The following is a 16,418-nucleotide window of genomic DNA, read 5'->3' on the forward strand; positions in this document are numbered from 1 at the left end:
GAAGTAATTAGTTGGAGCTACGTCAAGACAAGTCCAGAGCCTCAAAAGTCAAAAAGTGTGTGTCATGTAGTTTGAAGCACGACTATTGTACTACTCCCTGGTTTGAAGTACTGCCTTGGTATCGGACCTCTGAAGAACAAGAGCTAACATCTTCTGAGCTAACATCTTCTTCTGTTACTACTAGAGTGTAATTCCCCGTAGTATTAAAAGCTTCTCGGTTCTAGGGTGAACTATTTCGCTTATTTTTCTAACAAGAACAATTGTGAAGTGCCTTCAAACTTCCTTCTTCTCCAAGCAATATTCCCTATCAAGTTTCCATATTAAATATATAGCTTCATGCGAAGTTGTAGCCTAGAAACTCCTCGACGCTGAGAAGATGAGTGCTGCACGCAGTTCACGGAAGAAATCGCCTGTTGGTGCTACGAATCGTCTGAAGCAAGACTATCTCAGGATCATGTCAGATCCAGTTCCGTATATTCAGGCTCAGCCTCTGCCCTCGAATATCCTTGAATGGTAAGCTTTCTAGTGAGCGCGCACATTTTCTATGTATGTGTACGTGTGTGCGCGCGTGTGTATGTGTGTGTGCGTGTGTGTGCGTGTGTGTGTGTGTGTGTGTGTGTGCAGTGGCGTAACTCGGGCAATATTTGTATGGATTCCCTCAAACTAGTCAGGGTACACTATACATGTACTGGATATCTTTGGCCAACGGAGTATACATGCAGATGTATTTATTTATTTTATTTTATTTCACCATCCAATGGCAGAAGCCAATGCAAAGGAGGGGGATTTGAGGTCCTTGATACAGATAACGCATATTTATTCCACTGGATGCTATGCAAAATATGTAGCAGTTGAAATGTATGTAATACAGAAGCGGGTAATGGATAGCGAAAGTTAGTAAATTGTTTCAATTCGCCCTGGAGCCATTAAAGACAACCAGGATGTTTTCAGCAACAAATCGCGGAGTTGTCTGAACCACCGATATCAAGACGCTTCGCAGAAGGCGCTGAAAGCAAATCTCTAAATTCTGCAAATCTCTGAAAGCGCTTACATCTACCGCACTGGCAGAAGTTTGAAATTAGTGGCGAAGAAGAAAAAGAGAATGGAAACAAACTGAAAGCCCTCGAAACCAGAAGACTGTGACTTTCCGACTTCGAGTTCGACTCCGATTTTGCTAGTGGGTGTTGCACTGCAGAGTGCAGTGGTGCTGTGCAACACTGTTGCAGGGTGCCACACATTGAAATCAAACAGCTGTTCAAAGTACAAGTACATGCATGTGCATGTACTTGACCTCACAACTAACAATTACAAGTAGACGGCCTGCAAACTCTTCTAAGTCAACAGTAGATCTAGGCGTGAAGTCAGTAGATCTACCTCACCCTGTCTGTAGTACTAGTAGTGGTCTGTGCAGAGCAGACTACCGGTAGGTCTACAGACAGTGCAGCATTCCGGCATGTGCAGGCCAACCACGTATGGATACCTGACTACTGGTATAAGGTATCCACTCTGGCTACACGCCTGGTGCGTGTATATGCGTGCGTCCGTGTGTGTGCGTGCGTGTGTGCTTGTGTGTAGCGTTGGTGGTGGTGGTGGTGGTGGTGTGTGTATGTATGTGTGTTTGTTTGTGTGTGTGTGTGTGTGTGTGTGTGTGTGTGTGTGTGTGTGTGTGTGTGTGTGTGTGTGTGTTCATGTGCGTGTGCACACGGGTGAGAGTGTATGTGTGTGTGTGCGTTTGTGTGCGTTTGTTCATGTGTGTATGTGATTGTGATTGTGCTTGTGTGTGTGTGTGTGTGTGTGTGTGTGTGTGTGTGTGTGTGTGTGTGTGCGTGCGTGCGCACATGCAGGTGTGTGTGTTCTCGCTCGCGCACTTGTGTGTGTGTGTGTGTGTGTGTGTGTGTGTGTGGTGGTTGTGATGTGTGTGTGTGTGTGTGTGTGTGTGTGTGTGTGTGTGTGTGTGTGTGTGTGTGTGTGTGTGTGTGTGTGTGTGTGTGTGTGTGTGTGTGTGTGTGTGGACGTACACGTGTGCATGCGTGTGTGCATGTATGAGTGTGTGTGTATAAGTGTGTGCAAGTTTGGACATAATGCCATGATAATGACAATCGATTATTCAGCATTGGAAGCTGTTGATTGGTGCAATCCCTACACCAGTTGCTCTGGCTTTTGCTGTGGCATTGTGATCATTGCCTTTGGCGATCGGCATCTGAGGTGTCTGTACACGTGTGCACGTGGTGTGTGTGTGTGTGTGTTCCTTTCTGTCTGTCTGTTTGTCTGTCTGTGTTTCAGGCATTACTGTGTAAAAGGCCCCGAGGATTCACCGTATGCAGGTATGTGCGTTTAGATGTTTGCTAAGAATACAACATTAGCGCATTTGCTGTTGCATGGACGTGTTAGCCGTCAGAAAGTGGTGCGGGACCGTTAGGTGGCAGAAAGACTAGAAGCAACAGTACTGTAGTGGCGGTCTGTCCTGTAGTGGCGGTCTGTCCTGCCACACGCGCACCAGCTCTTACCCCTCTGTCTTTGTTTCTTTGTCATGAGAATAGTGCCAGCATAAATGTGCAGTGTTTGTACGCACCGTGCATCGCATCTATCCACAGTAAATGTCTGGTGATTACTGGGGTGTCCGAATGTAGGTAACTTAGCTCACAATCTATGTGCATGAAGCTACGGCTCCAGTGTAGATATACTGAGTAGTATGGCCTCGCTTATCCGCCCTTCGGTGATCCGGGACTTCAGGTATCCGTAAGTTGGAGTACTAGTATAAAAAAATTATAAAAATTAATGCAGAATGGTGGGGGGGGGGGGCACTGCGGCATTTGCTATGCAGTGCAAGACATGTGGATGAGCATGTGATGAAGTGTGGATTTCACTTATCCATGTGTTTCACATACTGGTATCCACAGATCTATTTGTGGAGAGGGGGGGGGGGGGGGGGGGGGGGGGAGAGTAAATGAGTGAGTAAATGGAGATGGGTGGATAGAGGGATGGTCGGATGAATGGAGATGGGATGAGAGAGAGAGAGAGAGTTATGTGATCAAGTGCCGCTATGGGTGAATGGTGAGTACGGTACTGTCGGGCGCCGAAGAACGGCCAGGCTAGAATTTCACTAATTTTTAAGAACGGTGTAGGCTGGTTGTTTTGCAGATAAGAACGGAAACCGTAATATACACTATAATGTACACCCAGACGTATAACTCTGCATAAATGTACATGTAAGACTGTACCATCGAATAAGAATGAAACTGCAGTGTTCGCTAAAAATAAGAACGGGCTAGGCTAGATCCCTGACCCCCAGTTCTTCGGCGCCCGACAGTACTGTAGCATGACTAGTAATGTGTAGCACCCAGTGACCAGTCCTCATGCACAAGACCTACAGAATCTCTGTGTGTAGCACCCAGTGACCAGTCCTCATGCACAAGACCTGCAGAATCTCTATGTGTGTAGCACCCAGTGACCAGTCCTCATGCACAAGACCTACAGAATCTCTGTGTGTGTAGGTGCATGGTGCATGTACTCCCAGAATACTACTACCGGTACTTTCTAGTTGTTGCATGCACTCGTGTACAGCATTTAGATTAGCAGTACACTGCTATCTCTACAAATGGTGATGTCTTCTTTGTGTTGCTTTGCAGGGGGTTACTATCATGGAAAACTAGTCTTTCCACCGGACTATCCGTTCTTGCCACCGAAAATCATGATGCTCACTCCCAATGGTCGCTTCAAGACGGGGACAAGGTACTGGGACATATCTTCTTAGTACTGTATTTTATGGAGTATAAGCCGCAGCCAGATTTTTGTCACAGAATACAGATATCTACCCTGTTTATCACCGTTATCTTGACCAATGTAGTACATAGGGCGTGTTTGGTTTGTACGATCTAGAGCAGGATCGAACAGCTGGTACACATGGAGCAGCCTCATACCTACCAAACGGTACTCCAGAAACAGAGTGCATTTATGTGAAAAGTGCCCCTAACGTGGTTGCATTCGTGAGAATGTGTACGAGTCACCATGATCACTTTGTACAATGCGTGCATGCCAAGTGCAACTGCTCTGGCTGCTCCAGCCTCAAGGCCAGAGCAAGCCAGGGGCGTAGGCAGGGGGGGGGGGGGGGGTGCTTTGGGTGCCAAAGCACCCCCTCAAAAATTTCCATCTTGGTTCACAGCTGGTTCGAGAGAGACCATAGCAGACCCGCTGATCACATGCGCAACTCTGCACATCTCACACTGTAGCCATCCCTGTTTTAGACCAGGGAGTAGTAGGTACTACTCCCTGGTTCAGACCTGCAAGTACAATGTATCTGAAACCAAACCACATGCTAGTGGACTATTAATTTTTGTCTCATGATTGGCCATTTTGCAATGAAATTTCTAGCCAAGAGAACTCCGCGTTGTGCAGTGTCACATCAGGCCTCAGCAGGCTCAGCACATGATTTGTATTGCACTCCACATGTTTTGTTAGAAGCAAAGAATCATACAAACACGCCATTGGTAGAAGCAAGGAAGTAGCAATGCAGTCTATGGCCGGAAAGCACACGTCAGACATAGCAGTTTGTTCTCGCTATGTTTTGTATAATGTAGTTCTCGCTGTTAATTGGTCTCGTTGTGGAAAGGCAAAGTTTCTTTCATGCATTGCAAGTGTGGATACAGCAGTAGAAGAGTGAAAGTAACGTTGAAGTGCAGTTTGAGTTTTTGTGGGGAATAGTGTAGGTTTGATCAAGGATGCCTTACTGCACTATCAAACATGACGAAGGGGAAAAATGGCTCGAGAAATCCCACTTTAAAAGTTCGATGGAGAGTGAGATAATTCTGGAGAAAGCAGCATCCAGGACTTAGTCCATCATTAGTTGGAAGCAGGCCAGGGTGTAGTAAAATACCATAATTATTACTACTCCCTGGTTGGAGATTTGCCATTCACTGATTGATCTTCAGTGTCAAATTAGGGGCGAATTTTGCTCCCCCCCCCCCATTTCACGGATCGAATAATGTGCATGAAAGGTAGGGGTGTGCGGATAATGCTCGAAAGGTGGCAGATTCTGCTCAAAAAGCAGTGAAAATGGCATAACCATACAAACCTTATGGCGGGCAATTCCTCGAATTCTGCTCCATTTCTTTATCCACATACCAAACATGCATGAAACTTACCAGAAAAAGTACCGAATTCTGCCAATTTTCTGCCGGCATTATCCGCATATGCCTAATGAAAGGACCAACATAAGTGCATGTACATTTGTGTGGGGAAAGTCTTGGCACCCCCCTTGATCACTATCCTGGCTACGCCCCTGCAAGCGGAACATGTTCTGGCCGATCCAGAACAGGTGCAGTCCCAACCAAACGCACTGTACTGATGAATCCTATTCTAGGCTGTACCAACCGACTCCTATTCTAGGTTGTGCCAACCAAACGCACTGTTCTGGTGAATCCTGTTCTAGGTTGTACCAACCAAACGTGCCCTAAGCCGCACGGATTGTTTTGGGTAAACAACGAGTGCCTAACTTTAAAGTGCGGCTTATACTCCGGAAAATAGGGTACCGTATTTTACCAACCCGGTTGTCAGTCGACTTGCCCTTTTTAGGTGGGGCTCTAGGTCATTAAAAGGTCGACTTATAACCGGTGAAATACGGTATTCTCTTTCTGCTGTTGCTGCTTGCAAACTGTGGGTCCTGTAAAACTGACAAATCTTCCGTGAGCCTTCCGTGCGTACTTTCTTGTTCGGATGGTTTTGTTGCTACCATACGTATCACTTATGGCGTGGGTGTTTGGAAACAACTTTCTGTTGTTAGCTTTCTTATGCCCAGCATGTCTTACACATCCCACATGTGTGCTAACATCAAAATTATGAATAGGCTGAAACAATTATACCGATAACTCACATATCGATCATTAAGAGTGCGATCGATAATTGTTAGTGTTCAAAACGAGTGCTAACGATTTTTATGCATGCATATCAGTGACAGCATTCTAGCCATTGCACTCCATCCGATAGTGAGTACAAGTACAATCATGTACTTTCAAGCACAGTGAAATTGATTTGTGGCTTTGAAAGACATCGGGAGAGAAGACTTTGTCTTTTTGGTTCATTTGTGGGAGAGGTCGGAGATAAGAGCAGTTGCCAGAGTGTGATGACACGATTCTTTGCTCTAGAAACAACATGAAATTCTCCAGTTCATGTTGATAAAACCAGCCAGATGTCTATAGATATCAGCAGTGCGGTGCCACAAATTTCAAACGTAGCAAAGGCATCGTTGAATTAAACTGGTGTTTAAGGTACACGGCTAGAGCCGACAAGAATCGATAAAACCAATATATCGATCGTTAATGATATTGGCTGATCGTTAGGAGTTATTGAATGATCGTTTCAGCCCTATTTTTATTGCTAAGACAGAGCCAGTGATGTCACCATGTAACTATGATTTTTCAAGTGGAAACCACCACCAACACCCCTACCCACCAGTCTTTGCTTTGTCATGTGTTACTGTGTGCCCTAAACACGTGTCTTCCTGGTGTGTTGTTTTCTTTCATGGGTAGATTATGTTTATCGATATCGGATTTTCATCCGGATACCTGGAATCCAGCGTGGTCTGTATCCACCATCTTGACTGGCCTGCTAAGCTTCATGGTACGTACTGTACACAAGTAGACTTATACAGTAGTAGAATAGTCCCTGGAGGCTTCAGTTTGTATTGGTGTATTTACAGCTTAATTCAGCCTAGTTCCATACCTAACTTGTGTATGTGTATGTACATGTGTGTGCGTATGTGTGTGTGTGTGTGCGTGCGTGTGTGTGTGTGTGTGTGTGTGTGTGTGTCCCTTAGTTGGAAGACACGCCAACACTAGGAAGTCTCAGCACCTCAAAATTCCATGTAAGTTCTCTCATATGTGCATGTGTGCATGAGCGTGATTGCATTGTGCGTTGTTTGATAGAAACTCCAATGTACTCCCATCTGACGTTTGTCTTTCCGATTCAGTAATACATGGGATAGTTCAGTATAGTCTTTGCACCTTTGGTGCTCCATCTTTCGATGCAAGGACCTCTCCCCGTACTGAATCTCGGGCACTGTACTAACTTTTGGGGTGGACATTCTTTTGGGTATGTTTTGGCCATAGCCAAGAAGAGTGTGTATGTGAGTGCATGTCCAACCTGTCAGAAGGCTACCTTCTTGCCAAAGCATTTGGAAGTTTCGTCTCCACAATCCAGTGTGTCGTTACTATAATTATAGCTTTCATGGCTGAGGTTGTTGGTATGTCTGTTGGCCCTGGGTTCCCAGTACAGTCAACCTACTCTTATAACGATAACCTCTATAACGATATTACTCTTAGGCGAGACCAAAAAAATAGAGATTCCCGGGCCCTCCCGCACCAAAATCGAGCCAAAGCCAATTTTTTTAAACAGTTCATACATATGTACAGTACTGATCATGTGAGTAGATCTGTGACGTGGAGTCACACAAACCCGAGCTTGTACGACTTCCCGATGTACAGGGCCATCCATCGTTGGCCGAAATATAGAAAATTTGAACGGGTAAACCGCGTACCTGTTGTCTGAAAAATAAAATTCGCCCGCCCGCACCTATTTCTCATGGGTCCTGCCCGGGAATCTCGATTTTATTTTGGTCTCGCCTTATAACGATATTTTTCTGCCAAACCAAATCACTCCATTGACTTGTGTATACAATGCCTTACCTCTATAACAATATTGCTATAACGATATTACCCCTATAACGATATAAAATGGGCTGACCAATCGACATTTTCCATTGTATAACAATATCTAGCAGGGAATATGTAGAGCCCACTATCCAGGTAGGGCAAGCTTCACTTGATAAGTGGCTGGGACAGGACGAAATGCAATGGGGCACCAGTGGGCACCTTGCTGTGCACAGAATGTGCATGTACGTCATGTTTTTTATGCTATGAAGAGTGTAAAAAATGAACGAAATCCATGCATTATGACGTACTGTAGAGGCAGAAAATTTCGTCTGTCAATAATTTCGTCCAACTCCAAAGAAAAGGAGTTCGTCCGGTTGAAAATTTCGTCCATGGATCATAAGAGTGTATAGAAAAGCTGGACAAATCGATATTCGTCCTACATTTAATTTATTCCTAAAGCTCCTTGGACGAAAAAGACGAAATTAAATTCCGGACGAATATTTCTGCTTATACAGTATGTGTATGAAATGAACCAGTTACAGGTCGTCCCCCGTTAATACGAGTCCGGTTAGTACATAAGAAATCTCAAGTCCCGGACGAAACGTGGTCACTTCCATACAAATTGTGTCGGTTAATACATAATTCGTTAGTACATAAACCCCGTTAGTACATAACATTTCTCCGTACCCGCATGCCACCTACCTCAATAGTACATAATTTGTTGGTCTTTTGGCCTTCCAGTGGAGGCACATCGTGTTCTACTTTCTTGTGGACGCAATTAGCTCAGAAATCAGAGCGCACATCGCAAACCGACAAAGGTCTGTTTTTCTCCAGTGACCGTACAGGCGCGGCTGGGCATAATTATATGTATCATGCAAACTGTAGAATATTCGCTGTGACCGTTATAACATAATTTTTTATGTTATATTGAGGGAATCAAGAATATCTCGCTGCCTAGTCATGGTAGCAAGAAACACTCAGAAAGTGAAAAAAGTGAAAAATCCTGGTACACAAGCAAGCTATGTACACTTTCGTTTAGTACATAAACCCCGTTAATACATAACATTTGTCAAGTCCCAGAGATTATGTATTAACGAGGGACGACCTGTACCCCTATAACAATATTACCCTTATAACAATATTTCTTGGTGTGACGCAAATATCGTTATAAGGGTAGGCCGACTGTACAAGTACTCAGTTGCCGAGGCTGGTTGGTAAAGTAACTCCAATTATTTCACTTCAAGGTACCAGTTCATGTAGTGTCTGCTTCTGTCAAAGCAGCTTGTTGTCTATACTGGTTACCGCAGCAAGTGTAGGGTGTGCATAGATAACTGTCTTGGCCGTCCTTTTCCGATGCGCTCCGTGTGGATTAGACAGTTATGTGGCGCTTAACTTGATCTGTTTCATTCAGAATCAGATCCGCTATCGTTGCTATAAGACAAATCTGTGGGTGCTTTTAAGCTGGGAGTGTAACATCCAGAGTTTGGAGGGGTACATTTTAGGGCATGCACTTGTTTACTGTAAAACGGCTAATTATTATTTTAGCAACTTTAGCGACAGGAGTGTTTTTGCTAAATGTTTTGCCGCACCAATCGAAATTTTGCATGTACAGTACTAGTCGATGTAGTCATCCTTCTTTCTAAAATCTGAAACTCGTATCGCTGAAATACTTCATCGCAAATTGGGCCAGATTGAGAAAATATGCTAAAAATGTTACCCGCTACGATTAGCCGGTCTACAGTACAGGAATTTCTGGGCCATCGTGTTTAGGATCCCACGTCTTTGCAGTGTGAGGTATTGGTGTGTAGCTGACTAATACTTTGAAGTAATTAATGATAATTGAACAGTTCGCGTAGTAGAATATTGCTTGGAAAAGAACTGGAACAACATCTGTTCCGCTTCTGTCTAGCTGACAACTATACAGGCATTATACATGGAGTAAATTTTCTACGCATGAAAACAAGATTTGCTTATGCTTTTTGAAGTAAATTTTATTTATAATTTATTGCTCTGCCTTATACCTGTCATTCAGAAACGTACACTAGCACAGCAAAGTGGAGAGTACAACCTCAAAAACCCAACGTTCTGTGAACTATTTCCTGATCTGCTGGAGGTAAGGCTTTGACCCAAGTTAGTTGTAAAATAAAGGGCGCACTGATATTTCCATGCTGCTGGGTGAGAGGAGTCTCCTCGGAGGAATGCTGTTCGGTTTACTTCGCAAGCGTTCGGATCTACTTAGTTGTAGTTAATTAAAGGCTACTTTGATTTCTCTTCCCTGTTGTGATAAGAAGAAATGGTAGTGAATCAACTTGTACTACCTGGGGTCTGGTGTGACGTGGGTTGCAGTATGCAAGCCGCTGCAGCATCTACAATGAGAAAGCAGAGCGGTGCTTCTGTGCAGGAAAAAATTGTTCATTGTGTGCTTGTGTGTGTGTGTGTGTGCTTGTGTGTGTGTGTGTGTGCTTGTGTGTGTGGGGGGGGGGGGGGGGGGGGGGTGTGCATGCGCATTTGTTCACTCTTGCACAGGAAATTAAAAAGCAGAGTGAATCATCGGAAGAAAACGGCGCCGACACAAAGGTAGCACCATCGAAAGGTCAGTCTAGCACATCGGCGCGTTATCCTCAGCATAGCCTAACCGGTAACGTAGTAGTGATAGCTGCAATAGTGATGTTTGCCTGGACTGTGCACTATGTCCTATCTAATGCAGCTGTGTAAGCGCTGCCGGACATGCACTGCGGTGCAGTTTGTTGCTTTCACTGTGCTGGGTACAGTGTTATGTGCATCCACACGGTACACCTGCTATGACTATCTGCACTAGTAGTAGTGTTGCTGCTGGTGGTCATGCTCCATGTGTCCACTGTGTATGCGGATGCTATACACTGTATCTGTAGCTACTAGCTGCTACTTGTATGGACATGATCATCCTAGTCATAACCACCCTCACCAAGAGGAGTGTGAGCATGCGCAGTGGACGTATGAGCAGTGGCCGCTTGCTACTGTTGTATGTACATAAGTTTTGCCGCAGCGCTGTGCGGCTAGGTCCTGTTCTGTGCAGGGTCACACGGCACTGCAGACTTGCCTTTGCGTCACGAGCGAGTGTGTGTGTGTGTGTGTACCTGAGCATGTCCTTTGTCCTTTGGGTGCGTGCATTTGAATTGCCGTCGATGCACATGCTCTGTTCGTTTCCCTGTATGTCCATTTTGTTAGTGCAAGCTGTGCTTTTTTCCCCTCTGCAATAAGACATACTCACACCAGGGGGCTGGTGCCCTGTTCTGGTCGGTACAGTGTTTAGTAAATTGATGTTATCATATTGCTCACCACAGCGCAACCTTTGCTGCCTATTGTACATCACGCTGCTGGAGTCCAGAGTGATGATGGACATGATCTATTTATAACTATCTCATTTTCAACACCTGCTATCTCCTTTTCTTATCGTTTCTTACCACCCAGTGTTTTAGTCGACGTATCTCAATTCTGCTTCCACGCACTCAATCCTTTAAAAAAAATATTATCATAAAAACACAAGCTGTTATAGTGACATGTGTTGTGGGTGCAGTGATGCCGCCACTGGTCTCGATTACATTTTAAATGATAATGACAGGGACATAGTAGTGTACTGTAAATTTCTACCTATCCCGTTCAATACCAATGAGAAATATGTGAAAAATCGGGGTAAAAGTCATCGAAATTGTAACTCCATGCAAGGAATGTGTGCAAGCTTTGATCGGAACTATAGAATGCTTCCAAGCTACTGGTATGTTTTATGTTTGGGAGTGTCCCGTAGTATGATAAAATGTATTTCATAGGTAGAAATGAATACGTTCTTGCAAGTCTGGAAGAAGCTGTGAATGGCTGTGGCAGAAGGTAATAATATACTGTACTTCTTTCTCTGTGTTCAGTCCTTGCTGGCCATCTAACCGAGCAGGCAGTTCCTGCTGCTGTTGCTGATGCTCGTATTGTTGCTGCTTCTGGTATGGGAATGCATTGATTAGGGACTGCTGTCGTCTTGCAACATGAGCACTGCAGGGTAAATTGGGTAAATTTGAAAACACTAACTCAACAAGGTACTGTCGGAGTTGCGGTTGCCGAGTTGGGCTCACGCCTTTCACTCGTACTGAAAGCCCTTAGCTGTCAGCCATGAGCTGAGTTGGTCCTCGTTCCTAGCCAGCCAGTTGATGTTGGCCTGGATCTTCTCAAGAGTCTGCTGTGTAGCGCGCTGTCCAGACTCAGCATTTGGGTTCTCAGCAAAGAATTTCTTCACCTGCAAGGAGTGCAACAAACAGTGGATGCGATTAATGTTTGTGTAATACGTGTGCAGAATAGACCCCTGGAGCTAAAACATATCCTCGAGCTGGCCTGTGGTATAGAGGACTTTCCAATGTGTCATGCCATGCGACCTATGAGGATTCGGGCCAAAGATCATTGGGTTGACCACCGATCACCAGACTTGAAACGGAGCTTGGGTGGCAAAAAAAGGAGAATGGAAGGAAACAGTGTTTTTCAAAAGTACATGTAGTTTCTATTCGGATAGTTTGAGAATGTCAAAGAGCTGCTGCGTAATCGGATGTTCCAATTGCTCCACATCTGGGTCGTCTTTAAGTCTTTATAGTTTTCCCTGCGATGGAGAACGACGGAACCAGTGGATGACGGGCACACGACTCGAGAACTTTGGTCCTATTAACTAAAAATGCAAATACATGTACTTCGAAGGACACGAATATTGGTCCATCACTTTGTTGGCTCCGTACATGACGGGGCCGGCGTTGGAATCGGTCACTGAGTCTTGTTCTTGTTCTGGTTTTTTTCTGGGTTTCCTCTCTTTCTGTGGCTCTCCCATCTATTACCTTTTTCCTTCCGTTTTTTTCTTTCAGTTCTAATTCTATCATACCTTTTTATTGATGGTCCTTTATCACTGTCTTTTTCTCGTTTATCCCGAGTTGCACACTCTGGTTTATGTACTCTAGCTCTTGGCACGACGGATACGAGTACTCGCTTTGTTGGCGAAGAGAAAAAAAGTGATGATCATCCCCTGTCACCCCAGTAGGTATCAAACTAACTAGTTCAGTTCATTTCTGGTATCAGCAGAAGATGATGCCGAACATTTCTAGTATCAGCTAAGTTGGTCACAGTGCAAGGTTGTCCGTTGTAGCTGGAGTTTGTGATGATTGATAGTGTTGATGTTGATGGTGGTGACATTCCCAATGCTGAAGTCACGCCTGCTTGGTTCCCACTCGGTAATGTGCCCTGCTTTGCACATACCCGTACCTCTACAAGTAGTTTTCATCATAGCCTGGGAGCCGTGGCATCATTCATGATCTACAGCAGGACGGCAGCAATGCCTAAAAAATAAGTAAAATAAAGATAACTTAACATAGTGCTAGCTATAGTAGTGGGTGCAACTCATCATCTGTCACTTCTGCATTATGTGTGTCTCACTCTTTTTTTGGAATGCCCTGCCGGAATTTCTTTTGTTGCTCCATCTTCATCCAGAGGAAGGAGCAGTGCAGGGGACGAAGTCCGAGTCCGAGTCTGAGTCCGAGTCTGAGCCTGAGTGGGAGCAGGAGCCCGAGTTTGAAGAAGACTGAAGCTGCCACACTTTGATCAGGATAATTGTTTAAAAATAACAAAGGAACGGACATTGCGCGGGAGCTTTTATAGCACGTACGCGCCCTTTGTAGTCCCCTATGTTCTCTTGCTGTTGTTGTTGTTGCTGTCCTCTTCCGTTCTACGTAGGCACGTGCACTTCAATTTAAAAAAAATTTAAAAAGATGAGGCAGGTGCACTTTCATTTAAAAAAGATGAGGCATGTGCAGACGCTGCAGGGTACAATGACCGGATGGGGAGCAGACTTCTTCTGCTTTCCACTCGGCCATTGTGATGTGAACCCACCTCTATCGCTGAGTGTACATTGTACCTGAGTCCTCATCCTCTGCCTCAGTGTGTCTGCCCTATATGCTGTTTCTTTGTCGAGCTGGATCACCAAGTCTCTGTTCTAACCGTTTTTGTTTCGAACGATCCCGGCCTTAAAGCTACCTCTCAGTCAAGTGTGTACCTCATGTTTTGGGTACTTTGTCAGTGTGTCTGCTGCATCTTCATTGTGCATACATGTATGCTTCTTTGTCGAAGATGAACTCCGCAATCGAACATGTGTTGCTCAATCTTCAGCTGCGTCCCACTTGGTTGCTATGTATGCGTCTTTGTCGAAGATGAACTCCGTAATTGAACATGTGTTGATCTTCAGCTGCGTCCCATTTGGTCGCTATGTATGCGTCTTTGTCGAAGTTGAACTCTGTAGTCGAACATGTGTTGCTCAATCGTCTTCTGCTTCCCACTTGGTCGCTGTGCTGTGCACACTTCTTCATCTGCTGCGGCACATAATAGTATGGTACCTCATATTCTGTCTATTTGGCCAATTAGGTATTCAGCTTCTTGATCTTATGCTGAGGATCATCTTGATCTTAGGTCTTGCGTTACTCTTGCAAAGGAAGTAATTGGAGCCACTACATGTATCTTCTTCTGCAGCAATACCGGTAATCAGCAACTGCTTATGGAGAATGCCAGGTTGAGGGACAACCAGGAAAAGCAATTGCTGTATTGGTTGTGTATTCTTCAGCGTGTTTTAAGATCAGGACAACTTAAGTCCGCTACTACACCAGCCTTTTTGGCTACATCGGGGCCATGATGATAGTGGTCGTGTCTGACTTTGTCAGCTTTCGTGTTACCAGCCGCCACAGGTCATACTCGTACTGATAAGGAAGAAGGAACACACACACACACACACACACACACACACACACACACACACACACACACACACACACACACACACACACACACACACACACATGAGAGACAGACAGACAGACAGACAGACAGACAGACAGACAGACAGACAGACAGACACAGAGAGAGAGACAGAGAGACAGAGAGAGAGAGAGAGAGAGAGAGAGAGAGAGAGAGAGAGAGAGAGAGAGAGAGAGAGAGAGAGAGAGAGAGAGAGAGAGAGAGAGAGAGAGAGAGAGAGAGAGAGAGAGAGAGAGAGAGAGGGGAGAGAGAGAGGGAGAGAAAAAAGGAGGGAGAGAAAAAGGAGGGAGAGAAAAAAGGAGGGAGAGAAAAAAGGAGGGAGAGAAAAAAGGAGGGAGAGAGAGAGAAGGAGGGAGAGAGAGAGAAGGAGGGAGAGAGAGAGAGAGAGAGAGAGAGAGAGAGAGAGAGAGAGAGAGAGAGAGAGAGAGAGAGAGAGAGAGAGAGAGAGAGAGAGAGAGAGAGAGAGAGAGAGAGAGAGAGAGAGAGAGAGAGAGAGAGAGAGAGAGAGAGAGAGAGAGGGAGAGAGAGAGAGAGAAGGAGGGAGAGAGAGAAGGAGGGAGGGAGAGAGAGAAGGAGAGAGAGAAGGAGAGAGAGAGAGAGAGAGAAGGGAGAGAGAAGGGAGAGAGAAGGGAGATTACTTGTAGCATATGGGCACGGTAATAATGGACTATATGAACCAATATTTCCTTCAAACTATTTGGAGAATCGCTCGCTGAGTACTCGACTCGAATTCAAAAGGGGACTCAATACTCGATAACATACACGTATAGTACAGGAATGTATACTGTCGTGACTTTTTTGTGTAGCACAAACTGATAAAGTCAAGCAAGGAAGTTCTTTTCGACGACGTCAAAGTTGTGCTTCTGTTACTGGAAGTTTTAGTTATGTAGATGCAAGTGAGCGAGAGGAAAAGAGTCCGAGAGATGTCACTGACTTCGGGCGAAACTTAGAAATTGACCTACCCTGCACAATAAACATGTGTACTTAATTTAAACCTCATGTTGGTGTGGTGGAAATGTGCACACACGAGCAACTAGGTTCCCTTATAGAGTACTTGATACTCGGCTCGATAGCGGCGCTACTCGTTCGATAACTTATAGAGTACTGGTTTTAGCACTAACTTAGATGACATTGCAAAGGTGCTTCACCACCACAACACTCAGTTTGAACTACGCGCCGAACAACACAATTTCAATCTCTTTTTGCCACCCAAGCAAATTTTACCGTAGGTCAAAGGACTTGTCCCGTGGGTGATCTTTGGGTGGGCACCGGGAAGGCGTCAAAAAGGTGATGTAATGGAAAATCCTCTTATAGGGCAGGATAGATAATGGGCCTTTCCCATCACAAAAGGACCTTTCCCATCACAACGAATGACAAGCACTATGCACTCTAGTATTCCCATAGGCTGCGTCACATGACAAATCAACAGATCTAGTCAGGTACACCACCGGCGAATCCAGCGCATGCACCCACCAACCAAACGGCTTACCTCCTGCAAATAGAACGGGGTGCTAAATGCGGTGGTGCTCAGAATGAGGCGACTGAAGGAAAATGAACCTTCTCCATAACTGTAACATGCACAAGAGAAAATGGGGGGGGGGGGGGGGGATAGTATCAGTTATGCCAGTGAGTCACTGCAGTGACATTACAATACAACTCCTCTACAAGTAAGGGGTCGTCCGTAATATTCGACAAATTAAAAAACCACAGTGCAACAAGTGTACGAAAATCAGAATATAAAAAATTCCACCAGCGGTCTTGGCCACCCACCCCCTTTTTGCACGGGGAAGGATTTTTAAAAAAATTCTATAATTACGGACGACACCTAGGGCATGTTCGATTGGTAGGATCGGGATCCAGATCTCAGATGCATCAGATCTTTCAGAGTCAACCGAACACTATATTTTAGACCTGACTGTTGTCATGTTGACGAAGAAATAAAATGGCGTTCACCGGTCACCCCATGGC

At 45.0% G+C, this 16,418-nt stretch overlaps 2 protein-coding genes across 3 annotated transcripts in view; one reads left to right on the forward strand and one right to left on the reverse strand.

Annotated features, from left to right (window-relative positions):
- LOC135809080 (ubiquitin-conjugating enzyme E2 J2-like) lies at positions 1–14,149 on the forward strand. Of its 2 annotated transcripts, XM_065322341.1 has the most exons (8): positions 1–513; positions 2,284–2,324; positions 3,630–3,732; positions 6,525–6,615; positions 6,812–6,859; positions 9,679–9,759; positions 10,173–10,239; positions 13,137–14,149. In XM_065322341.1, the coding sequence occupies exons 1-8, from the start codon at positions 377–379 to the stop codon at positions 13,229–13,231; spliced, it is 663 nt and encodes a 220-aa protein (XP_065178413.1). In that variant the 5' UTR covers positions 1–376; the 3' UTR covers positions 13,232–14,149. The 2 variants fall into 2 exon arrangements, with proteins under 2 accessions (XP_065178413.1, XP_065178412.1); XM_065322340.1 differs by lacking the exon at positions 13,137–14,149 and having other exon boundaries at positions 2–513; positions 10,173–11,171.
- Positions 11,139–16,418, reverse strand: part of LOC135809077 (glutamyl aminopeptidase-like) — a 23,194-nt gene continuing 17,914 nt past the window's right edge. Inside the window, exons 18-19 of the mRNA XM_065322339.1 lie at positions 15,940–16,018; positions 11,139–11,907 (exon numbers count right to left, since the gene is read on the reverse strand). Of these exons, the coding sequence (XP_065178411.1) occupies positions 11,752–11,907; positions 15,940–16,018 (235 nt within the window). The 3' untranslated portion in view covers positions 11,139–11,751. The remainder of the gene's footprint in view (positions 11,908–15,939; positions 16,019–16,418) is intronic.

The sequence above is a fragment of the Sycon ciliatum genome, chromosome 2, assembly GCF_964019385.1.
Source record: "Sycon ciliatum chromosome 2, ocSycCili1.1, whole genome shotgun sequence".
NCBI lineage: Eukaryota > Metazoa > Porifera > Calcarea > Leucosolenida > Sycettidae > Sycon > Sycon ciliatum.

Coding starts and splice junctions, on each gene's coding strand:
- LOC135809080 (XM_065322340.1), top strand. CDS start 377: ATGAGTGCTGCACGCAGTTCACGGAAGAAATCGCCTGTTGGTGCTACG. Junction 3,733..6,524: donor CGCTTCAAGACGGGGACAAG/GTACTGGGACAT, acceptor TTTCATGGGTAG/ATTATGTTTATCGATATCGG. Junction 9,760..10,172: donor TATTTCCTGATCTGCTGGAG/GTAAGGCTTTGA, acceptor ACTCTTGCACAG/GAAATTAAAAAGCAGAGTGA.